Source organism: Eschrichtius robustus, chromosome 16, assembly GCF_028021215.1.
Source record: "Eschrichtius robustus isolate mEscRob2 chromosome 16, mEscRob2.pri, whole genome shotgun sequence".
Classification (NCBI taxonomy): Eukaryota; Metazoa; Chordata; class Mammalia; order Artiodactyla; family Eschrichtiidae; genus Eschrichtius; species Eschrichtius robustus.
This window is the reverse complement of record NC_090839.1, coordinates 547559-571925: the sequence shown is the minus strand read 5'-3', so window position 1 is coordinate 571925 and position 24367 is coordinate 547559. Positions and strand designations below refer to the sequence as shown.

General features: G+C 67.0%; 2 protein-coding genes across 8 annotated transcripts; both read right to left on the bottom strand.

Moving 5' to 3' along the window:
* Positions 1–581: 581 nt before the first annotated feature.
* On the bottom strand, positions 582–12642 carry UCKL1 (uridine-cytidine kinase 1 like 1). The gene is given in 17 exon segments (XM_068525032.1): positions 582–794; positions 881–1037; positions 1108–1215; positions 1299–1421; positions 1504–1566; positions 1653–1746; positions 1835–1933; positions 3681–3697; positions 4290–4351; positions 4433–4622; positions 5357–5428; positions 5507–5677; positions 5839–5945; positions 6188–6390; positions 12235–12440; positions 12442–12567; positions 12569–12642. Coding segments are annotated over 17 exon segments (1950 nt in total). The 5' UTR covers positions 12641–12642; the 3' UTR covers positions 582–714.
* On the bottom strand, positions 12603–23586 carry ZNF512B (zinc finger protein 512B). Of its 7 annotated transcripts, XM_068525031.1 has the most exons (16): positions 21332–21782; positions 20913–21055; positions 20517–20645; positions 19747–20423; positions 19414–19640; positions 19228–19299; positions 18988–19134; positions 18702–18826; positions 18537–18629; positions 18232–18330; positions 17980–18150; positions 17549–17743; positions 17302–17403; positions 16928–16990; positions 16331–16429; positions 12603–16061 (listed from the first exon to the last, which is right to left on the bottom strand). In XM_068525031.1, the coding sequence occupies exons 1-16, from the start codon at positions 21513–21515 to the stop codon at positions 15816–15818; spliced, it is 2772 nt and encodes a 923-aa protein (XP_068381132.1). In that variant the 5' UTR covers positions 21516–21782; the 3' UTR covers positions 12603–15815. The 7 variants fall into 7 exon arrangements, with proteins under 7 accessions (XP_068381132.1, XP_068381127.1, XP_068381130.1 ...); XM_068525026.1 differs by adding an exon at positions 23538–23586 and having other exon boundaries at positions 18988–19299; positions 19747–20645; positions 21332–21457; XM_068525029.1 differs by adding an exon at positions 23239–23254 and having other exon boundaries at positions 18988–19299; positions 19747–20645; positions 21332–21457.
* Positions 23587–24367: the final 781 nt, after the last annotated feature.

Sequence of the window (24367 nt, the reverse complement as noted above, 5' to 3'; positions counted from 1 at the left end):
CCCGCAGCAGCTGCGAATCGATCGGCATCAGGCTCTCGAGCCAGGCTGGCGGTACCCTCGCCGGTGCCCTTGCCCAGGAGCGGTGAAGGCAGGGCGGGATGTGGTTTCTGACCCTGAGCGGTGTGGCCGGCTCGGCGAGGCACCGGCCACGTCCCCTGCAAGTGGGGTTCCTGCGAGGCCAGGGCCGGTTCCTCACTCCCTCCTCCAGCCCCGCCCACACCCATTTCCGCCCCTGCCTTGCGGACAAACACGTGCTGGGGGAGGGAAGTGGCTGTGGAGGCTGTTGACATCTTGTAAGACCCAGAGCCCCAGGCCCAGGCCAGGTGGCCACCGAGGGGCCAGTCTAGCAGGGCCAGGAGCTGCCGGCCCAGCTCTGCCCTCTCCTAAATCTGCACTGACTCTAGACGGTGAGGAAAGCCACGTACAAGACCAGAAGCCCCTGTCCTGCTGCGGGGAAGGCGGGGGCCTAACCAGGACCCAGCGGAGGCCAGGCTCCTCAGTCCCTCCCTCTCCACAGTGGCCTCGCAGCTTGGGGGCCCAGGCGGGACACCACTCCCGCACCCCAGCTAACCAGTCACAGCTTCATTTTCAAGTTTTATTTTACAAAATATTTAGACAAGGTACACCGGTAACACGTTTTTTAATTCAAATAAGTTAGCATCTCTACTCTGTAAGCCCCGGGGAAGCAGGAGGGGTTGGGGGCGGGGTGGGCGGCTACCCCGCAGAGCCCCCTTCCTCCTCATCGCTGCCATCGGGGACGGCGTCGGTCCCGAAGTAGCGGTCGCCGAAGTTCCCTGGGGGAAGAAGCAGGTCCTTGTGGTGGGGACTCAGGCCCACCTGCCCCCCGTCAGCTGTCGCTGACAGGCCCGGGCAGCCTCACCTATGCCGGGGATGATGCGGAAGAGGTCGTTGATGCGCTTGTCCACCGCCGTGGTGATGATTCTCACGCGCGGGAAGGCATAGGCCACCGAGTGGACGCCCATCTCCGCCATGAGCAGCGACAGCAGGAAGATCTTGTCCTCGGGCACGTCGTGGTCCTGCGCGGCGAGGGCGTGAGCCGGGCCCAGCGCCCGCCCGCCGCCCGCCGCCCCCCTCCCGCCCACTCACCAGCAGCACCCGCACCGCCATCATGGCCGCCGCGCCAGTGGACACTGTGCAGTCCATCAGGATCACGTGGTCGTCACTGATGTCCTTGGGGAGCCGCAGGTAGTGGAGCTGCAGGCGGCCGCAGGGTCAGGGCGGCCCAAACGGAAGGCTGCGCCTGGGCTCCCCGCCCCCCCCGCCCCCCGGCCCCCCACCTCGGGCTCCCCGGTTAACTGGTTGGTCTGGATGAGGATGGTGCCGATGCGCACGTCCTTGCACACGGCCCGCAGCGCCGGCTCCATGGTCTCACCGGCCCGCAGGATGGACACGCCTGTGATCTGGGGGGACGAGGCTGAGCTAGCCAGGCCCCCGCCTTCCGGCCGCCCCAGCCCCTGGTCGCTCAGGTCGGGCCCCTGGTACCTGCTTCCCCGCGTAGCACTTGCCCGAGTAGTCCTGGCCCTGCGGGGTCTGCACGACGCAGTCCTGCGCAGGGCGGGGGCGGGGCGTGAGCGCGAGGAGCCTCCCCTCCCCCCTACTCCCCCGGCCCCCTCCCTCCCCCCGCCCCGCACCTGGAAGGGCAGGAAGGAGAGCGCGTGCTCGATGAGCAGCCGCATCAGCCTCTTAGAGTAGAAGATGAACTCGTCGCGGCTGGTCTCCCGGTCCCTGCCAAGGGCGGGCCCGGTTGGATTAGCGAAGGTCGGCCCCGCCCGCCAGGCCGCCCGCCAGGCCGCGGGAGTGGGATGGGCCTCACCTGATGATGGTGTGCATGCCCCGCACCTGCGGCGTGCTCTTGAGGACACTCAGCGTCCGGGGCAGGGGGTGGCACTGGTGCGCTGAGGCCAGCGCGGCCCTGGGGACACAAAGCGATTGGGAACTCAAGAAGGGGCATCTCCCCCCCGAGCCCCATCCTCCCGCTGCAGACTGTAGGGGGCAGTCGTGGTGGGCACGGTGGGTGTGCAGGGTGGAGGCCACCCTCCCAGTGGCTGATCTGGAGGGAGGGGCCCATCCCGAGATGCCCTCCCCCGTAACAGCCAGGCATGGTTAACGGACAGGGTGGAAGGCAGAGCAGCTGACCGTTAGGCAGGAAGCAGGGGCTGCGGTGCGAGCCTCTCTTCCCGCTCCAGGTCCCCTCCCCGTTCGGGACCTGGCAGTGGGAGGGCGAGGCCTCACACGTGCAGATGAATCTTAGCCCCCAAGCTGGGCATCTGGACCCCAACCTCAGGACACCTCTCCCTGGGGAAACAGTTGAGCTTTGGGGCCAAGCCGCGCCTAAGGCTTCCCCCCAGGTGATGTGCGGCCCCCTCAGGAGAGGCGGGCAGAGCTGGCTTCGCACTGCCCCTGCTGCCCCAGCCTGGAGCGGGGTGGGGCGGGAAGGAGGAGGAGGAGGAGGAGTGGGGGGGGAGGGGGAGGGGGGAGGGGAGGGGCGGAGCCTGCAGAGCGCCGGGCACACAGCGCGCAGGCAGCACCACGGCCAGAGCACTCTGTCCTCACAGATCCCAGCGCAGCTTCCTCTGCCCACCGGGTGAAGAGGCGAAGAGTAGGTCAGGGAGGGAACAGGGCAGGAAACCCCAGGGTTTACAAAGAAGAGGAAAAGAAGAGAGAGAAAAGACCACTTAGCGGGGAGCACGGTGGTCTCCGTGGCCACCGGCTGGCCTGGGGAAGGGAAGAGCAGGAGGCCGGGTTGGTGGCAGGGAGACCCTGCAGCCCGCGCCCCCGGGCCCGCGAGCACCCGAGAGTCCACTGCATTCGGCCCTGCGGGTCCCTCCCTCCCACCCACCACAGCCACGCTTCCTGGAAACTTTCATTTCTCTGAACCAAGGCTTCCAGAGGACATGACGTGGCCAGACCCGCAGGTGCCCCGGGCCGGGTGAGAGGCAAGCGGAGACTCATGCGTGGGCAGGAAGCTGGAGGCCGGCGCCCGGGCCTGGAGGCATTTCCAATGCAGCTCGAGCTGGAGGCTCGGTCTGGTGCTTCCCAGCTCCGCCGACCACTGCGTGGGGACAGGCGCCCCATCCCTCTCGTGGGCAGGGAGGACACGCAGCCCAGGACTCCTGGGGACTCCTCCTGGCTCTCTGTGCCTCGGCTCCAGGGCCAGGGTGGGCCGGGGTGCCGGGACGCGGGGGGTGGGGTGCCTCAGCACCGCTTGGGGGAATAAAGACCCGCCCCTCGGCTCAAGCAGAGAAGGCGCAGACCCAGGCCCTTTGGCTGCTGAAGGACAGGCCTGGGGCCACAGCCCTGGGGCACAGCGGTGCTGGCTCAGGACAGCTGTGCCCTCGGGTCCGACCCCACACAACCAGCCCCAAGTCGGGTAAGAGCCTCCAGAGAGGTCTGGCCAGCCTAGAGTAAGGGTGCTGTGTGAACTTGGGCAAACACCTTAACCTCTCTGGGCCTTAATTCCCTTGACTACTGGCAAGGGCAGGTAGAAGCGGTGTGGCGGCCACCACACCACTCCTTCTGTGCCTGGGGTGGGTCCACCACAGGGGGTGGGCATGGTGGGAGGGGACCTCGCTGCCTGCCTGGGTGACAACCCAGACTCCGAGCTCCCTGTGGATGTTGGAAATGCCTCCGTCTGTGCAGACAGGTGTGGGAAGTCTTACCTGACACTGAGCTCACGCTGCGGCAGCGACACAGGGAGACACAAGGGAATGGGGTGGGGCATCAGTGATAGCAGACTGCTCACCTCGGAGTCACCGGACGGCACGGCCTGTCGCCACCGTGTGCCTCAGCCAGCCGGGCCGCCCCCACCCAGGCACGGACACACCACAGCCCCGCAGCGGGAGAGTCCCGGGGGGCTGCCTGCCATGGGAGGGGGCCAGCTCCCTGTGGCCTCTGGCGTGGGCACCTCTGGGCTGGGCTGTCAGAGCCAGGACCCTTGGGGCTCTGTTCTGCAGGCCCCGAGCACCCCATCGTAAAGCCTGCCCGAGGGGTGGGTGGCGCCCTGGGCCGCCCCGCGGTGTGTGACCTCCTAGGATGCTCAGGACGTGGGACTCGGCACCAAAACCCAACGGTGGCCCAAAAGGGTTTGGAGGGACAGGAGCGCACCCTTCCGTACGAGGCCCAGCTCAGGCTGGGGGCGCTGGAGATACTCCGTGCCCCATGGTCCCTCAGGGAGCCCAGCTGCCTCTGGCCGGCACACGACGGGGCAGTAAACGTGGGCGCTGCCCAGGCAGGTGGCAGTGGGGAGCAGGGCCTGGACACCGGCTCACCTCTTCCAGCTGGCTGTGCACGTGCTGCACGATCAGGTCGATGGCCACTGTGTTCCCACTCCCTGGGTCGGGACAGGAGGGAGGGTGAGGTCCGGCCTTGCCCGCCCCCTGCCCTCCCCCCACCAGGTGGGCCGCCGGCTCACCCCGGGGCACCACAATGTCTGCCACGCGCATGGTGGGCTGGATGTACTGATCGAAGGCGGGCTTCACAAACTTGTTGTACTGCTTGATGACACCCTCGATGTCCCGGCCCCGCTCGCTGATGTCACGGCGCAGCCGCCGCACGAGGCGGATGTCAGAGTCCGTGTCCACGAAGATTTTCATGTCCAGGAGCTGGACGGGGACAGTGAGTTGCTGAAGCGGGCCTGACACAGGGGGCTGCAAGGCCCTGTCACCAGCAGGACCAGAGTGAGCAACAGGCGACGGCCTCCGGCAGAGACGTCCGGTCCGCGTGTGGGCCCAGGAGCAGACCAGCCCTGCGCGGCACCTCTCGGGTCTGGATGGGGCGGGGGTGGGGGGAGCGTGTGGTGTGGCTGCGTGTGTGGGGGGGGTGTGCATTGCACGTGGAGTGTTGTGCGTGTGCGTGCGTGGCGAGCAGTGGGGTTCCTGGGGCCTGAGCACACTCACACTCGGGACCAGCGAAGGAGCAAGGACAAGGGCATAGCCGGCTGTGCCCCCTCGGGCCTTGGCAGGGCGGGGAAGGTGGCTCCCAAGGCCTGGCCCGGAGTGGGTCACACCTGGGGCAGCTGCCCAGAGCCTCCCAGGGGACAGGATGTCCTCACAAACAGTGCAGACGCAGGAGGCTGGCTCCCTCCCAGGCAAGAATACACACATGCACACCCACAGGTGAACCCACTCCCACCAACATCGCTCTGACCTTGGCAGCCACGTGGACCGAAGAGAACAGCAGCCAAAACCCTGACTCAGGGGGGGTGAGATTCAGGAGACAATGCCGTTCCTCACCCAACCCTGGGGCTACGGCACGGGACGGGGATGGAGGCAGGTTTAAGGTGAGTCCCACGGGAGGATCCGGGAGCCAGGCCATCCGTCCTGGAGCCCGTCCTCACCTCTAGCAGTGTCTTGTCAGCAAAGGCCATGATGCCCTCGAAAATGATGACGTTTGCACCGTAGAGCGTTTTCTGCAAAGGAATCGTGTGTGTTGAAGCGGCCCTGAGGCCCCTGCGCCAGCCCCGTGCAGCTGAGCCTGCGGGGCCTACCCAGTCCTTCTTCCGGCTGTGGGTGGTGAAGTCGTAGATGGGCACCTTGACACTCTTGCCCTGCTTCAGCTTTTTGAGGGTAGAGATGATGAGGTCGAAGTCAAAGGCATCTGGGTGGTCGAAGTTGAAGTTGTTGTGGGCGGCCTGTTCCTGCTGCTGCCTGGTGAGCACCTGCAAGGGGAGGAGCATCTGCAGGGGGAGGAGCACCTGCGGGGGAGGAGCACCTGGGGGGAGGAGCACCGGGGGGAGGAGCACCTGCGGGGGGAGGAGCATCTGCAGGGGCAGGAGCCGTGGACCTCATGGAGGCAGCTGCTCGTGCAGGACACCCTTACCTTGTAGAAGGAATCCATGGACAGCAAGACCACCCAGGGCACGTCCAGGGCCTCGATGATCATTCTGGCCACAGTGGTCTTCCCAGAAGCACTGCCGCCTCCCAGGCCTGTGGGGAGGAGCAGAGAGACCCTGAGCGGAGTGGCCCAGGTCAGCCTCACAGATGGGTCCCAGCGGTGCCCGCCACCCGACGCTGCCTCCACCCCGGGCTGACCTGGACCGAGGGGCCCGAGCGGCGCGGGTCAGGGAAACACCGGCTCGGGCATGGCGGTGGGTTCTGCCTGACCCGCCCACTCGGGGGTCTGGGCGGGCGGCGGCCTCGGCCCACTCACGCACCACAGCCACGCTCACCAATGGCGAAGGCCTCCTTGGACTGGGTGCCGTGCTCGTTGTACCAGGGCGGCCGCCCCGCCGTGTAGATGGTGCGCTTGCTGGTGCGCAGCAGGGGCGGCTCAGACTTGCACTGGCTGGTGGTGCGCTTCCTGGGCGAGCGCCCGGCGCCCACGGGTGGGAGAAGCCTGTCCAAGGACTCTGCGTTGCTGCTGCTGCTGCTGCTGGGGGGGGGGGGGGGGCGGGGGCACGCTTGCCTCGGCCCAGGGCCACCAGCCCCCCTGCCACCCCACACTGGGCCTGGCGTGACTGGTCCACGTGGTGCCTCCACGCAGGCACGTGGGCACGGCCAAGGTGAGCGGGCTCGTGCACGGGACACAGCAAACCTGGCCGCGGCCCATCCGCTGGGCCCGGGGCCTCGGACTGTCACTGTCTACAAATCCAGAGGGACAGCAAGTGGCAAGGAGGACACAAGGGGAGCGCTGTCCGGGCCCAGCTCTTCCTCCCACGTGGACTGGGCCGCAGCAGGGCCACGAGGGCCCCCTTTCCCCCAGGAGATGAGAGGTGGGCACGCCAAGGACACTCAAGACCCTGTCGAGGACTATGCCCTCTCCCCAGACACACTCTGGGCGGCCCTCTAGTTTTGTGCCACCCTGCGGGGCACGCAGGGAGAGGGGCTCCAGAGACAGAGGCCGCTGACAAAAGGGATGGGCCGGAGGTGGTGTGGACGGACCGGGAGGGAGACCCAGGGCGCCCTGCCGAAGGGCGGAGGCCCCCAGAGGCCGTGCACAAGGCGGGAACCCGCCTGGGAGACGCAGACGCCACCTGTGCCTGCTCTCGCCGTGCCACGCCACTCGAGTGGGGCTGTGCTGGCTTCTCTGTAGGTTTATACCCCTAAAGGGCACAGAAGTGATGACTGGCCCAAGGCCTCAAGGCCTCAAAGCCTTCAGGGACAGCTGGGGAGGCTCGGCTCGGCTGAGGGCCCGCCTAGAGGTAGCGTCTGCCCGATGCCGGCTCAGCCTATGCTGAGAGGCTGGGACGCAGACCCAGTGTGAAGGTGGCCCCGGGGGCAGGACCAGCTTAGGGAGAAGGCGCTTCCACCACTGCCTGAGAGAGAGGCTGCTCACGGCGTCAGCTTGCAGGCCTGCCCCGGAGACTCCGGAGGCAAGCTGATCGGCTAGGCAGGAAGAAAGCACCGGGAAGCTGGGGGTGCAGCGGACAACCGTGGCAGGACACGTGTCCACCCGTGGCTGGAGCCCCCGTGATGCTGCTCGGGGCGCGGGCGGGAGCCGGAGGAGGCGCCACACACGGCCGGCATCACACACGGCCGGCCTCCTCGAGGCGCCAGCAGGTGAGACGGCAGAGCGCCTCGAGCCATGAAAGCCAGCGGGAGCCTGTGAGACGCGTGCACAGAGACGGCCACCAAGGGCAGGAGCAAGGACCTCCACCAGGTTTGCATGTTTTATGAGCACACGCCCCTGCTTTATCAGAAACCAAACCACGCCTCTGTCTGTCCTTGAAGCTCGCTGTCACCGCTACAGCCTGCTGTCCCAGCCAGGGCGCAGGGTGCTGTGAAAGTGGCCTCGGGGAGATGTCCCCGCGAGGGCAGGGCCGGCTGGCCCAGGGCATGACAGGCGCCTCCTGCTCAGGGTGGCCCGGGCATCCCCCGCCAGGAACACTGGCCTTTCCAGCTGTGCGGTGCTCCCAGCACACCCAGCGTTGCCAAGAGCCAGGAGGACTGCGTCTGTGTGCACACGTGTGTGGGCGGGGGGAGAGCAGTGGGAGGAATTAGCTCAGGCCTAACACGTGACGAGCCACACCAGCAGCTCTCGAGGGCACAGAGGGCCGTGTCAGCACAAGTTACGCAGCAGGAAAGCCGGCCATCGGATGTGACAGGAGGCGTGCAGCACCGTCCGGGGGACAGAGAGCACCGGGCCGCCTCGGTCCTCCGTCACTGGGACGGCGTGGGGAGCGAGCCCCGGGAGTCACTGGCTGCCTGTGTTGCCTCTGGAAGCAGCAATTACGCGTCCGTGGAGCAAACAACACAGTGGGACACCCAGATGACGGGGCAGTGACGGCTCACTTGATGTCTCACTCAGCCAAGCAGGAGACGGACGGAGCGCAAGCAGTGGTGTCTTCAGGCCCCGGCCAGAGGGCAGCGCTGGCCATTGCCCTGGACGCACTTGTCCCCCAACAGCGAGCACGGGGCCCCCAGGGCTCACACACAGCTGTCCTGCCCGCAAGCGACCCACAGACCCTGGAGATGACCGACAGCCTACAGCCGGAGAGCGGAGCTCCGCACAGCCCCAGAGAAAAAGTCCAGTCTGCGCCTCTACCCGGGGAGGAAAAGCCAACACAGAAAGCCTGGCTTGCAAAGGAGCAGGGCCTCGGCGCCCCAGCAAACCAGCCCCTGTGCCCAGCACGCTCACGGACAGCCAGACGGCCTCGCGGGACCGATGTGGGATGGGAGGCCTGGGCTGGCGCTGCTCCCGTTCCCCTGCGTTTCACCCCAGGCTGGTGCCCTTGGCCCGTCCAGCAGGAGCCCTCACCCCTTTCGGTGACTGGCCCTTGTTCTACTGAGGTGACGACGACCACTACCACTGACGACGTCCAAGGCCTGTGGTGCCAACAGCCCGGGACGGACGCCTCCTCGGGGAAGAGCCGAAGGTTAGCCAGGGACGACCTTGCCAGAAACCCGCCCGGCCGCAGGCCTGCAACAGGCCTGAACGGCATCGGGCCGGGTCCGCAACCAAGTCCAGCTCCGCTGCCTCCTCCAAAAGCCCGGCTCCCTCTCAAAGCCGGGGAAAGAGCTCACTGTGCCCTCAGAGCAGGCCTCACCCCATTTTCACAACGGGACAAACTGTGACGTGGGAAGGACTTCACCTCCCTGCTCACAGATGGCCAGGGTGCTGCCAGCCACAAGGACAGAAGGCAATTTCAACCAAAGGGTTATGAGCCACATGGACACAGGTCGGCTGGTAACTGAGAGCCCCAAGCAAAGCCGGCAGCTGGTCCCCACGAGCACCTGCCTGGCCTGTCTCTGCCCTGATGTCCACTAGACACGGCACACGGGGCTGGGGGCGGCCGAGACGCAGCAAAGACGGGCATCCTCACCGGAAGACAGCAGGCCTGCCACTCACCTGCCTTCTGCGCCAAGGGTCCAGCACCCCGAGACCCTGATGCCAGGGTAAGCCGGGGGGCTGCTCATGGCCAGGACACAGGGGAAACCGGGACGGCAGGGCGATCCCAGGTGTGTGCAGGCCATCATCGCGCCGCCTCTTCGACCCCCGGCAGCCCCCTAGCACAGCTCAGCAGCCCCCGGAACTGCTCCTCCACGGGTGGGCAGCACAGCAGGTGAGGAGCCGAAGTGGGGTCCAAGCCCTGGCTGGCAGAGGCTGTCCCCTGGGAGGCGGGGGGCCAGCAGGTGAGAGGCCCCGGGAACCCGTGCCGAAGCAACAGCACTCACCGCTGGCCTCCGAGGCCGAGGCTACCGGCATAAGAGGATCACCCGGCTGGGGGCCGTGCGCTGGCCTGATATTAATAGCACTGACCTGCCGAAGACAGCCAGGCGGACCTCAGGCCAGCATCGGGTGTGAACTGCCCCTCCTGTGCTCAAGCTGGCACGCTGCCCACCCAGGGCTGGCTGAGGACCACTGTGCCCCCTCCTCCAGAAGAGCCTGGAGAAAGCTCCAGACCCCTGGTCTGCCGGGAACTGCAGGGCCCACCCCCGCACCCCACCCCCCCCCCCCCCCCCGAGCGGGACAGGGACATCGGAGGTGTCTCTCGGCCGGCCAAGCCGTCAGCGAGGAGCGGCGCTGAGCTGGGCACCCCTGCCCCCAGGTGCCTCCGAGAGGCATAAACAACCTGAAACTCTAGCCGGCTGAGGCCTCCTCCGAGAATAACTGCCCGCCCCACCCCTTCCACGACGGCTCCAGCACGTCCCCCAAGGCCACCCGCGCTCACTGCTCAGCTGGGGACACAGCCGCGCCCCAGTCTGGCAGCAGGAGGAAGAGCAGGCCCTCGGGTGGGCGGCTGCAGTATTCACTCCTGTCCCAGGTCCCTGGCCCCCTCCCTGTGATTAATCCAGCCCATACACCAGCTTTCCTAGTCGGCTTCCGACAACATCAACGTGGAGACGGCTGGCAGGGGCTCAGAGGAGAAAGAATTTCACTTGGGGTCCGCACACTGAAGGGGGCCCCTCCCGGGCGCTGCCTCAGGGTAACAGGCCTGCCCCACGGTAGCTGCTCCCTCCTGCTCCCGCCCTGCCCACCGCACTCAGGCTCGGGGCTGAGGAGCCCTGATGCCCTGTCCTGCTTTAGGAAAGTTTCCCAGGGGAGTGAGTCAAATGAAGCCAGAAGCAGGAGGGAGGAGCTGGCCCACTGGGGCCTGGCCTGGGGAGGCGGGGCGGTCCCAGACTGGCTCAGGGACAGGGAAATCAGGGCAGCTTTCTCAGAGCAGGGAGAGAACTGGGGGGCTGGGGGGGCTGCAGCCCTAAAGGGGTGCAACAGGCTCCAGGAACTTGCACTGTCCCCACCCCCCCATTGGAAATCCCCCTATGGGACCCCCTCCTTCTCGCTGCTCTAGGCGAGTCCAGCCAGCTTCCTTCCAGGCGCCCAGTGGCAGCCCCCAGACCCGTGCCCACCTGGACCTCACCAAGGGACAGCCCGAGGGGTACCCTGTCACCACTGCGAGGTGCTCACTTGTCCACCAGCATGTCCAGTGCAAAGGTAGGCCGAGGTCCCCGTCCTCACCGGACTGACCTTCCGGAGGGACAGGCACACAAGAAGCCACGGCAAGGTAGACCGACCACATCGTGCAGCCACGATGATGCGGAAGGCGAAGCCGGAGCCGTGGTCAGGCGGGGAGAGCCTCGGTTTGGAGACATCTGCACAGACACCCGGACACTGACCAGAGCCAGCTCTGGCCCCCTCAGGCCATGCAGGGACGGAGGGGGAGGGCACGTGCTTGAGGAACATCGCAGAGAAGGCAGGGTGTAACGGGAGCGATTTCCCCGTGATGTCCAGAGGCAGCTCCAGGGCCACCCCATGGGCCCTGGCTCCCCTCCTGTCCCCTGAGGACCATGCCCCGAGGAGAGGAAGACCACTGCCGCCCCGGCCCCGTGAGGGGCACCCATGCCCACTACGCGGTCTGTGCACGGGGCAGAGCCAGACGGCTGCTGCCACCGTTCTGTGTCTGCAGGGAGCGTTCTTCTCAAGAGCTTATGTGGTCTCAGGCTACATCAGATTCTCTGGAACTAATAGGTGTCACAGACTCAGATCCTCCCTCTTCCACCCTATCACCCTGAGCCAGGCTCGGAGTCACTGCTCCCCAGGAGGGGGTGAGCCTAGAGGAACACAAGATGCTTCTCCAGGCCCAGGGAGCCTCTTCCTGCCGGCAGCTCACCCCTGCGACCCGTCTCCCCGCCTGCCCAGCGGCTCTGCTGGCAGCACCCAGACAGTCCCAAGCAGTCCAGGCCACGGCACTTCCCAGGAACAGGTACCTGGCTGGAAAAGCTTCCTTTGGCCCCAACCTGGGGCCAGCGCTGGCCCTGGCCCAGGGACGGTTCAGATCCAGAAGTGAGGAGCCAGCCCTCGCCCGAGCGCCGCTTAGCCGTCACCCCCTGGGGCCTGGCCCGAGGCTGACAGCGGAAGCCGCCCCCCCAACCAGGTGACAGCGACCCCCACCACCTCCCCTCCTGAAAAGCCCCCAGAGCCTCCAGGGTCCCCTCCCCCGGAGCCTGGCCGGCAGTCGGAAAGCACTGAGCACCGCGCCGCCCAGCATCACGACCTCCGGCCTCGAGTGGGGCAGGCCGAGCCCGTGCGGCTCCCGGAACGAACTGACCATCTAGGAACATCCGGCGGGCGCACAGTCCAGCCCGGGTGCTCGCTGGCCCGGCGCCCCGTCTGCTCGGGACAGACCGAGGCCCCACGCGGGCCCTGCCCACGGGCCCCTTCCCGCGGCCGTCCGCGAGGGCCCGCCACCGCCAGGCCCCGGGGACCCTCCGCTGGTCCAGGCTCGGCTCCCGGAGCCGCCCCCACCACGAGACGCGAGGGGCGCGCCGCGCCTACCGGTCCTCGCTCTTCCCCTCCAGCCAGTCTGGCCCGTCTCCAGCCGCTAGGGGCGGCGGCACCGGGCGGGGTGCGTCGGCTGAGGCCGGGAGAGCAGCCATAAGCTCGGGGGCCTCTCCGCGGGCTGGGCGGGGCTCGGGGGCCGGCCGCGCAGCCTGTCGGAAGCTGTGGTTCGGGGCCGGCACCAGGCGCCCGCCAGCGCGCCCCGCGGACTGCAAGTCCCATCAGGCTGCGCGCGCCCCGGGGACTACAAGTCCCACCAGGACGCGCGCGCCCCCCAAACCAGAAGCCCCACGAGGCCGCGCGGCGCGAGTGCGGGGAAGGGCCCCAACCCGCGCTTTACCACAAACTCAGCTGCACAAAACCCCTGGAAAAAAATCAATAAACATTTATTTGATACAGTCATTTTTAATACATACAGTTGATGGCCCGCCCCCGTGCCACTTGGGGCCGGGGTGCGGGGACGAGGACCGGGGACAGATGGTCACAAGGCGGGCAGGGCCCGAGCTCACCGTCAAAACATCTTGCAAATAAACACTTTGTAGATAGAATATATACGTATATATATGGTTACAAGTTGATAGCCGGAACCTCTCTTTCGAAATGCACTTATTACGGAGAACTGCCATTAAAACACCCAAACCAAGAAACCCCAAGTACAGGATGTGTGGCTGCCAGGCAGGAGGTGCTGGCTGCCCCCAAAACCCCAGGCCTCCAGGACAGCTGCCTGGGGCCCACCCAGGGGGACACACCGGGACAGTCCTCCCCTCTATGGGTGAGGGTGCACCCATTCTTTCCCTTCCAAACCAGAGGGACAGGAGGGGCCTACGACTGGGAGGGCCACCACTCACACCAGGGGACACTCATCTGCCCTTGCATGAGCACAAAAGCGCATCCTATTTTCGTGTGACGTGTCGGTCCCTTGAGTCGACCCTTTCCTGTTCTCAGGGCAAGGGGGCGTGGGCTGGGCCAGAGGTAGATCTTCAGAAAGGGACCTGACATTGTGCCCTGGGTTTGGGGTCTCAGGCAGGGTCCACACCCACCGCATGGAGGGGGGTGTCTGCCGCTCAGTCCCTCTCATTGAAGGTGTCAGTCAAGGCTACCTGGCTGCACTCCCACCAGAGTGGGAAGTGGGCAGATCTTGCTGAGCCGCCCAGGGCTCTGCCACCGTAGGAGGAGGGCTCTGAGGACCAGCTTGCTGCTGCCACCCACCAGCCAGAGCATGGAAGCCGGGAGGGGAGAGGGGAGAGAGAGGGGTCCAACCCAGCGCCACTTTTGGCAGCAGTCCCCACGCCCACCTTAAAGACAAAGAAGGGGGTTAAAGTGCTAAACATCAAGTTACCCAGGACCCCACCTCTTCCCACATATCTGGTGGGGTTCCCACGCCAGGGACCACACGTGGACTTTCGGGGGTGACAATGAAACGCATCCCCCAGCCAAAACCAGCCCCCGCTCCCCAAGGGCCAAGTACCTGAGAGGCCGGGGCAGGCAGCTATCCCCAGCAGAGGTGTTGAGGTCCAACCTCCTCCAACCATTGGTGACAAGGACAAAGTGCGCGTGGGGCTCCCATCAGTGCCTGCTCCCCACCCTCCCCCCGGCAGCTGCCCCTGCGGTGGCTGCCCGAGCCACCTCTACCTCCACCAGCTGCACCCCAGTGACACCCAGGAACACAGGAAAGAAAGCCCTCCTGCCCCAAAGTCATGCTGCTTGCCTCAGCCTTTGATGCTGGATTACCTGCACCTGCCCAGGCCTCCACCCCCTGATCAGATCAGGTGCGTGTGAGTGGCGGGGGAGTCCACGTCTCCACACCCCCTCCCTAGCACCTCAGGCCAGGACTGCCTGGCGTCAGAGCATTCTGGCTGAAGGAAGAAGCCGGAGACGGGCAGCACGGCGCCTCGGCCCCAAAGCCCTCCTGGAAACTGTCTCCCTAGCGCAGGGTGAGGAGAGCTGAGCCCGGATTGCAGCCCCTCCTCGCCAGGGGCTGGAGGAGGACAGGAGCTGGGGGGCAGAGGGGTGCCCAGTCAGCACCGCCTCCCTGAGCAGGAGAGGGACCCCAGCCCAGCCCCCAGATCCACCGTCGGCACCAGGAAACCCTTAGCACCAAAATGTCAGATTGTTGTGAGTTTTCGTATAAAAAACAGAATTAAAAAAAAGGTTTGTTACTTGTCACAGCAACAAGACTGGCATCCACTACACCCAGGAGACACACGCACACGGGCAAATATCAAAATTCACATCATCCAGGGTCGGCAAGGCCGAGCCCTCAGCCCACCCCCACCCCCCCGTGGAAAACAGCCTCCATCCAAACACAGCAGCTCTGAGCACCCTCCCTGTCCCAGCGATGCCATGGTTGGAAGGTGGGGCCCAGGCAGGAGGTCAGAAACCACGTGGCCGCATCCTCAGGGTGCCCTGGACGCCACCTGACCCAACCTACAGACCTCGCTGCCCTCAGGGCACCAAAGGGAGCCAAGACAGAGCCCTGGAGCTGCCACCAACCTACTGTGACCTTGGCCAAGCTCCCCCCGGCCTTCGGCTCTCACATCAAAAGGCCACACAACCAGAAACGAAGGAGCAGGTAAAAAAGGGGGAAGGAGGCTCCCACAGGAGCTTGGCCATGGGCCAACCCAGGCCACCGACAGAGGCTGCTTCCCACAGTGGTCACTACTCGAGCCAGGCCCCAGGTCCCCGCCCCTCATGCCCGTGGGCCCCAGGTGACCCCGGAACCCAGACTGGCCCATCCCTAAACCCATCAGGCTACCCGACTTGGGCCAGCGGCGTTAGCGAAGCTGGAGGCTGAGGCCAGAGCTCACTTCACGTGGCCCCTGCTCCACAGCCCTGCGGTGGCAGAAGCAGAGCCTCCACCTGGCCCCCAGTGGGGAGCGCTACTGGGGACAGTGCAGCAGGGCTGCCTGCCTCCGCCACCATGCTGCACACGGGCCAGTGGGGCAGGGCCCGGGCACAGCAGGGGCTGCACCGCAGGGGAGGGTGGGCCTGGAGAGGTAGAGAGTGGAAGTGCAGGAACCAGAAGATGGCGGGGTGGGGGTGGGGGGGATGGGGTGCAGTGGGGCGGGCAGGTCAGCACGGCAGCTGTCAGACTTGGGGTCTGTCCCGGGAGGTAGCTGGGGGGTGCCGGGGTTCCAGTGTCGGGTCACGAGGTGAGGCTGCTCAGGTACCCTCATCAGCCCAGAACCACGGGCCACCAGGGACCCCCGAGCCTTGGGCCCGAGAAAGCAGATGGGGCATGGAGCTCACATGCCGAGGACCAGAAGGCCATCTGCCTGCTCCATGCCGCCCCAGCACCGAAGCCCAGGCTGTAGCCCTTCCTCTTGCCGGCCCGTGAAGGTCCCTCCAGACTATTGCACTTCTGCAGCTGCCCTGGCCCTCCCGGGAGCCCCAGCCCAAGGTGCCCTGCGGCAGCCCGTGTGGGGCAGGGCCACCCTCGGGGAGGGGAGAGGGCTGGCCGCCCCCGCTGGACAGATGAACAGGCAGGGGTGGGGGGTGGAGACCTGGAGGGCAGGAGGCTCTGGAGCCCCACCCTGGACACAGAGGGCCGGGCCCCACCCACCTGCCAGGCTCCGAACTCACTTCTCGGGCGCCTTGCCGGCTCCCACCTTCCGGCCAGCAGAGCCCCGGGCCCCCTTGTCTCTGCCTCCTGGGGGCCAGTCGTCCCGGTGGGGAGGCGTCCCAGGGGCTGGATCCTCAGGGGGTCGCTCCTTGGGCTTGCGGCCCCGCTTCTTCCCGCCAGCCGGACTCTTCTCCTTCCTGGGCACCAGGGAGTCTGGGCCCTTGTGTCTGGGAGGCGGGTCTGCCGAAGTGCGGAACCAGTTCTGGGGGAGGGAAGCAGCGATGGAAACCCTGGGCCCCAGGACCCTGGAGGACGGGGCGGCAGGGGACCTGGGGCCTGGGGACACCCGAGCTTCTAGGGAAGCCGGAGACTGCTCTGCAGAGAAACCAGCAGACTCCTCAACGTCGCCCACTCGCTCAAACGAAGAGCCCTCACCCTGACGCCCCTGCCCTTCCCGGCCCCCTCCATGGGGCCAGCGCATCCAGCCGCAGGCCCGGCAGGACTCTCACACCAGGCCCGTCCCTGACGCACCTCCGCGTGGGCCTTGAGAATGTGGTACTTGACGCCACTCTCGGAGCTGAACTCCTTGGGACACAGCAGACAGCAGTACTTCCCCACCAGGTGGTCCCCCTGGAAGGCACAGGGCAGTCCGGCCCCTGGAGGTTGGCCCCCACCACTGGCCCTTGGAGGACCAGAAGTACCCAGACGCAGCCAGGACCACCCCAACCTGTGTGGCTCATCTGGATGGGTGCCTGACAGGTGTGCTTTGGGGACCCACGAGGCCACTCCGTGGCAGGACCACCAAGGTGCCCCCACTGCAAGGGAGGCGGGAAGCGAGGAGAGGGTGAGAGGAGGCAGGTGCTCCTGGGAAGGGTCGCAGCCCTTTGCTAAGGGCCCTTACCCCAAGCCCAGGTCGGGCTGCCCCGGCACAGACGAGCAACCCCCACAGGCAGAACCACCCGAGACCGAGTGACTGACGGCCAGGGCTGGAGGCGGCGAGCGTCCTGGGCTGCGCTGGCCCTGGCCCCACAGGGGCAGGGGCGCACACCCGGTGTGTGCGGACCTCTGGGGGGCAGCTGGGAGCACCAAGCACGCACGCCTGGCCGCCGGGAGGGCCTGGACACTGACCTTGCTGCAGCCGGCCAGATGGGCCTTGAGGCCGGACACGCTGGAGTAGACGGCTTCGCAGCACTGGGGGCAGGAGGCGACCGTGGGGGCGGGCCCTCCGGCAGGCGCCCCCCGACCAGTGTGCACCCCTCGCCCAGCCCGGGGGACCCGGGGCCCATCTCGGGCAAGTGGGGGGACTTGATCCCAGGAGTCACCCCTGCCCAGGGGTGTGGGCAGGCTGGGCCGCTAGGGCTGAGGTCAAGGCCTCTCTGCCTGTGGGGCTCCGTCTGAGGACCCTGCAGGGGCCACGTGGAGGGCTCCCCCCCCAAGGCCACCCCTGGGCCCTCCGTCCTCAGTCCCAGCGTTCCCACGCCTGCCCAGCCTCCCTGGCTCACATCGTTGGGGCAGTTGACGTGGCCCTTCTCCTTGACCTCATTCTTCCACTCCTCCAGCAGCTGGGGGTTCAGCACAGGAAGGCCGGGCCGCGTGTAGTTGAGCTGCAGACGTGGGCAGGTGCCGGGGTAAGCTCGGGGCTTGGGCTGGAGGTGACCCAGACACTCCCTGCAGAGCTGAGAAAGCCCTCAACCACGCCCTCCCAGGTCATGGGGGCCTCAGGCTCAGAGACTGGGAGGCTGGGCTCACCCGTGCGGTCTCGGGCACCAGGTCGTCCTTCATCCGCCGCTTGGTCCAGTCTCGGGCCAGCTCGTCCTCCGCGATCTCCTGCAGGTGGAACACAGCGACCTGGGCCGACGTGCGGCGGATGCGGCCGCTGGGGGTCCGCTCGACACCCAACAGGTCCTCAGCCTCGGGGGCCTTGTCTGCAGGCTCCTCGGGGGGCTGCGGGGGTGGGGAGGGGGAGGCCGGATGAGCCACGGGAGCCACGCGGCGCGTGCCACAGAGAGCACGTACGAGCAAGCGCCCTGGGGACACGGAAGCCCACCCCAGGCTCACTCCCCCCGACCCACGATGCACGTGGGCCCCTGGGAAGGAAGGCGGAGCACGCGTGGCAGGCAGCACATGGACGCGCCTGCCTGGTGCCTGAGGGACAGGAGGCCGGGCTGTGGGCCGCTCACCGGGGCCGCGTGCTCCGAGCGCACGTGGTAGTCGTGGCCGGCCTTGGAGCGGTAGGTCTTGCCGCAGTGGGTGCAGGGGAAGGAAGGGGTCTCCACCTCGCAGGGCGGCTTCCCGCAGCGTCGCTGGTGGTACTGGTAGCCCATGAGGCTAGAGAAGGCGGCCCCGCAGCCCTGGGGTGCCGGGGGCAGGTGAGTGGCCGGAGCGCGGCGGGCCCCATCCCGCCTGGCGCCCGCACCCGCCGGCCCACTGACCTCCTGGGGGCAGCGCAGCCGCCCCATCTGCTTCAGCACCTTCCGCAGCCGCTCCCGCCGCTCCTGCTCGCTCCCCTCCGAGGCCTCGGCGTCAGAGGGCTGGGGGGCAGGCCAGCCTCAGTGCCCCCGCCACCACGGGGCCCCTGCCCCTGCCCAGGGGCCGGGGCCACGGACGCCCCCAGTCAGGCACGGGAGCCACTAGGCTCTGCTAGTGAGAGGCCAGCAGGCAGAGCTGCGCGGGTGCGGGGGGAGCAGACCAGCGGCCAGCGGGCAGGGCCAGACGGCAGCTGGGCCCAGTGGCGTACCTTGGCGCTGTGCTCAGCCATGGTGTGGTAGTTGAGGCCCGCCTTGGACTTGAACTGCTTCCGGCAGTGCTGGCACTTAAGTGCATCCTGCAGCTGCAGACGGGCACGCTTGTGAGCAGCTGGCCCTGGGCCGCCTCCCCTCCCAGGAACCGGGGGCAGCCTTACCTTCTGACACACTTCCATGTGCTTCTTGAGCCCCACGAGGGTCTTTCGGGTGACCACGTTGCAGGTGGGGCAGACGGCCTCCCCCCGTTCGTGGATGGCCCGTTGCCACTGCTCCTCAGGGCCACCTGTGGAGCAGGGCCAGGGCCTCAGGGGCAGGCAGGAGCTCCCAGATGCCCTGGACGCCAAGCACAGAACCCAGGGTCCACGCTCGGCCCCCGTCCCCGTGGCTCAGGACCCGCCCCACCATCAAGACCCGGCCTGTGCCCCGCCACCCGGCAGCTCCCACCTGGGGCTGGGTGGGCCACGGGGGCCGGCACCTCCTTGCTGACGGCGCTGGTGGGGGCTGGCCCCTTCTTCCGCGCCTCCTCGGGGACCGGCCCCTCCTGCTTCTTGGCGCGGTGGATGCGGGCTTTGTCCTCCGCCTTGGCCAGGCCTACGTGCACACGCGGGAGGGGCAGGTGCAGGCTGAGGGCGCGGCCGCCGCGTGTGCTCGGCCCCACAGGTGCCCGGCTGGTCCAGGCCTCACCTTTGAGTCCGAAAGTCCCTGAGATGGAGGGCTGCTCACCCGTAAACTTCTTGGGTGTCTTCTGTTTCCTTCCTGACTCGGGGGAGAGAAAACAGAGAACAAAGGCTCTGGTCAAATAACCATCGGGAGGCTCGGGCCGGCTGGCCGCCGCCCCCGCCCTGCCGCCGCCCCCTGCTCTCGTCTTACTGTGCTTCGTGCGCTCCGCACCCTCCTCAGGCAGGGACACGGGGCCCGCGGCCCTCGGCGCCTCCTTGCCCCCCAAGGGTCTGCTGCCCAGAGAAAGGGGGCTGCTGCTGGGGTCTGTGCTCAGCGGGAAGGCTGAGCTCTGGTCTGTGGTGGACGGGCCGTACTCCCCGTTCTCCGGCCTCGCCTGCTTGGGCGGGAGGGGGCAGGCATCCAGGCCGTCTGCAGCCCTGCAGAGAGCAGGGAGGTAAGGGGCGGGAGGGCCCGCTCTGGGCCCTGTTACCCCTGAGCTGCAGCCGGGGACACCCAACCCCAGCCCAGCAGGAGACCCCATACCTTTTCTTACCGCTGCTCCTCCCCGCGGCCCGAGGAGCTTTGTTCTCAGACTTGGTCAGCAGCACCATCTTGCAGGGTGGCGTGTGTCTGCTGATGGCAATGGGCCTGCTGACCGTCACCGGCTTACTGACCACAATGGGCCTGCTGACCGTCACCGGCTTCGCAACTGGCACGGGTTTCGTAACTGTCACAAGCTTTGTCACAGACACCGGCTTGTTGATGGTCACTGGTTTGGTGACCGGCACCGGTTTGTTGACTGTTACTGGCTTGGCAATTGGCACAGACTTGGTGACCGGTATAGGCTTGTTGACTGGCACAGGCCTAGTGACCGGCACAGCCTTGGTGACTGGCACGGGCCTGCTGGCCATCACTGGTTTGGTGACCGGCACAGGCCTGCTGACTGTCACTGGCTTGGTGACCGGCACGGGCCGGCTGACCGTCACTGGCTTGCTGATGCCGATGGGCTTGCTGATAGTGACAGGTTTGCTTACTCCAATGGGCTTGCTGACCCCTACGGGCCGGCTGACGGTGACTGGCCGGCTGACCGGCCCAGGCTTGGGGGCAGGCAGGGGTCGGTCCATGTGGTTCCAGATCCGGTGCTTCTCCAGCTGGGTCTTAGAGGTGAATGCAGCCTCACAGAAGGGGCAGGGGAAGGTCAGCCTTTCTGAGATGGCACCCTGGGTGGAGAGGGCAGGCGTGGACACCCCCAAGCCAACAGCCAGGGCAGGGTGGGCCCCGGGCCTCCCCTTCCCCAGGCCGCAGCCCCTTACCCCTTGGCACCGCTGGTAGTGGTACTTGAGCCCGTAGATGCTGGGGAACTCCAGCCAACACCCAGCGTTTGGACACTTCACCCTCGAGTGCGCCTTGAACTCGTCTTTCCACTGGTTCATCAGGGAGAGCTGGGCGTGGGAAAGGCCCGGCTGTTGACCCTGCAGCCACCCAGGCCTCTGCTGGCCAGCCCCCGACTCAGCACTGTCCCCAGGCCTGCAGGAGCCCCGCACAGGACCCGCTGGGCCCCAGGCCGTCTCTCGAAGCCCTCGCACACGGAGCAGCCAGTGGATCCGGGCTGAGGGCTCGGCACTGGACACGCAGCAGGCAGGCCTGGCAAGGCAGTGGGCTCCCCCGCAGACCCTGCAAGAGCCCCACCCAGCCCTAGGGGAGCTCACAGGAATGTCTCGCAGTGCCTGGTTCTCGGCTTTTGGACGCCCCTTTTTCTTCCCTTCCGTTCTGTCGCTGGCTGGACTTCCCGGGTCAAAGCAGAGCGGGGCCTGGCTGGGCGCTGTCTGCCCACCCCGGACTACCGGCAGCCCTGCAGCACACAACACACCAAGGCTCAGAGGCTGCATTCCCCGCAGCCTTGTCTGCCACCCAGGGCGCTGGTCCCGCCTGGAAGGAGCCTCATTCCCCCTGCACTGAGGCACGAGGGGCAGGAGGCCGTGGTCCACCCAGGGCCCCAGGCTGCCCCCACCCCAGGAAGCCTCTCAGGAGCCAAGGCTGGGCGCCCACCACACCCTCCAGAGGAGCCAGGCTGGCCCCAGCGCTGCCCGTGACCACCTGGAGTTGACCTTGCCCTGACTCCTCTTACCCAGCTTCGGTGGGTCGTGAAGCATGGGAAGTCGGACCTCATTCCGGCCGCCATCCTTCCCAGGCCCACTCTTGCTGGACCCCGGGAGCCGGCGGCCTCCTCCAACACAAAAGGGATCGGTCATCTCTGCAGAGCAAGTGGACAGGCCCATGAGGTCCACTGGGCCCAACTCAGGACTTGACATGGGCTGCTCTTGACCCTGCCCCAGACAGGCCCACTCTCTGGCCTGAGGAAGGGGAGCCTGCCCGCCTGTGTTTCTGGCCACAATGGAAAGCAGGTGAAGGGGTGGATGGGCGGGGGGGTGTTCCGGTTTAGGGGAGGGGCTGCTCAGCCAAAGTCTCCCTGGATGACCCAGAAAACACTATCAGCGTGGAAGAATCTAGCCCTGTCCTGAGACCTTCACCAGCTCCCGGGGGCTCCCTGCCTCCAGACACACAATCCCAGAGAGCGAGAGAATCATGCACCTTTCATGCACCTCGTACCTGGTGCTTAGCTGGGGATGGCTCCAGGAGAGGCGGAGTGCCCCAGGGGAGGGAGGCCAGTGACACCCCTCGGGGGCCAATTATGACACCAGCGTGGCTGCCGGCTCACAGGCTGTGCTGGCCCAGCACCTAGAAACACCTTCCCCCACAGCCCCACCCAGACCCAAGGCCACGCTCTGGGGCCCAGGTGGGTGCCCTCGCATCCTTCTCCCCAGGACACAGTTGGAAGATGGCCCAGGTGGGCACTGAGGGCCCCAAACCACTCCCCAACTGCGCACACACCCTCTCTAGGGGGAGCAGACCAAGGACCCTGCAGCACTGGCTTCTGGTCCCTGTGCCAGCTGAGCCACCCTCCCTGACCCCCTGCCTTGCTTTGTTTCCCGCTGGGGCCCCTCCAACCAGACGGACGCCTCATGCTGGATCCCTCCACCTGGCTGACCTCCTCCTCACCTCCACCCTCAAGAGACTCTCTGTCCCCAACCTACAGGCCCACCAGTGCCACTCCAGAGACCACAGGCCCCTGGCCACAGAGAACATTCCGCCGACTGAGGCTGGGATTCTGTGGGCCTATTCTGCTGGGGGACCCCAGGCTCTGAGAGCTGGGGCGACTCTGAGTTCAGCCCTTTTGGGTCCTCCCACAGGGACGCTTAAGGCCACAGAGGAAGGGAGGGCGGCATGTGGGCAGGTTACCCCTCCCCTGATGGTTTCTAACTTTTTTTTTTTTAAGGCTGCGCCACACAGCATGTGGGATCTTCATTCCCCGACCAGGGATTGAACCGGTGCCCCCTGCAGTGGAACCATGGCGTCTTAACCACTGGACCGCCAGGGACACCTCCTAACTTCTAACAGAGAGAAAAGGAAGGACCTGCTGTGCCTAGGAGGTCCAGAGGCCATCTGGGCGGCTGAGATCAGAGATGGGGACACTCACTGCCCATGGTCAGGGGGCTGCCTACATCCTGGGCCTGGGGTCGGTAAGGGTCCAGAGGGCTCTAAACAAACTTCTCTGGAAGCCCTCACACTGATACTTCCAAGGAGACATGCCAGCGCCCTTTCGACCCCAGCAGAGGCTACTGTGGGTACCTGCTGAGCCCCACCTTTCCAGTCTTCCTCCAGCTTGGGTGGAGAATTCGGAGTTGGGAGTCCCCGGGACCAGGGCTGGCCTAGGAGGCAGACTCCCCTTCCATTCAAGGCCTGTGACTCGCGCACCAGGAGGAGAAAGGGCTCGCCCCTCCCCAGAGGGGCCAGCAGGGTCGCAGAGGTGGGACCCTCTGGAGGGGGCGATAGGAGCGCCTCGCGCTGACCACAGGCGACGCTGGCGGTGGGACCGCGGCCCAGGCCGCTCGGCCCGGGACCCCGGCCTAGGCCCGGGCGCGCGGATGAGGCCGGCCAGGGGACGCACACCTGGGGGCTGGCCTCGCCACCCACCTGTCAGCTGCGGCGGGTGCGGGCCCGGCGTGGCCCCGGAAGGGCCGATCCCGGGCGCCTGGGGAGGGGGGGGCCCAAAGGCAGTGAACCAAAATGGCGACTTTTTCTGGAGAAGAAGGAGGCAGGGACGCGACGCCGGCGCGGGGCGCGGGGCGCGGCGCGGGGGTCCGGGCGCGGCGGGGGCGGCGGGCGGGGGCTCCGGGTCCGGCCCCCCGACCTGCGCGCGGGGTCAGGGTCGAGGGCGCGGCCGGCGCGGGGGCCGCCCGGGGTCGCGGCCGGGAGCGCGGCCGGGCGCTTACCTGCGGCGCCCAGCGGGCCGGGGCCGGGCGGAGGCCGGGGCCGGGCCGGGCCGGGGCGCGGGGCGCGGGGTCCGGGCGGCGCAGGCTGCGCGCCGCGCTGCGCACATGCGCGCTCCCGCCCCTCCCACCTTTGACAGTTTTACTGTGGGGGGGAGGGGGCGAACTCTCGCGGTATTCCTGCCGCTATCCGCGACGGGAGAGACGGGTCGGGGGAGGGGGCTCGTGCGGCCATCCGCTTGCCCGGTACCCCGTCCGTCGCCTGCGTGGGCTGGGCCGTCAGGGCGAAGTGGCCAGTTACGCCTCCGTCGGGCGGGAGGTGTTTTTCAGGCATTGGGGTAAACTGAGGCACGATGGGGCGCTGGGTGCTGCCCCAAGCCCAGGGCGCACGGATGGAAGCGACTGGAAGGGGCAGCGAAGGAGGCCGCCCTCCCCTGGGACCTTGACCTCCTGGCCCCCGGGGGCCTTGAGCCTGCAAAGCAGGATCCAGCCTCTTTGCCAAGCAGCCCTGTGACCACGTCTGCCTGTGGCCACGCTCAGGAAGTGGCCCGGCTCCTGGCACTGCCGGGGCAGTTTGAGGCCGTGGGCTTTATTGGGGTGACTGAGCAGCCTGTCTACTTTAGGGCGGTGGTCCTAGACCAGCAGCCAGTGCCCTCCTTGCTCCTTTATGCCCCAGAACTGGGCTCTTGGCAGGGATGCTTGTATCAGGTCTGGGGGTGACAGGGCACCCACCTCACCAAGACTTGGGAATGAATGAAGTAGGGAAGGAGCGCTGGTTTGGAGACAGAGGTAAAAGGTGCTCCTCCTTCCCCGAGGCTCTGTCCACGCTGGAG

Coding starts and splice junctions, on each gene's coding strand:
- ZNF512B (XM_068525025.1), bottom strand. CDS start 21,515: ATGTCAAGTCCTGAGTTGGGCCCAGTGGACCTCATGGGCCTGTCCACT. Junction 20,646..20,912: donor AGGCACTGCGAGACATTCCT/GTGAGCTCCCCT, acceptor TCCCACGCCCAG/CTCTCCCTGATGAACCAGTG. Junction 16,430..16,927: donor ATCTGGCCGGCTGCAGCAAG/GTCAGTGTCCAG, acceptor TGTGCCTTCCAG/GGGGACCACCTGGTGGGGAA.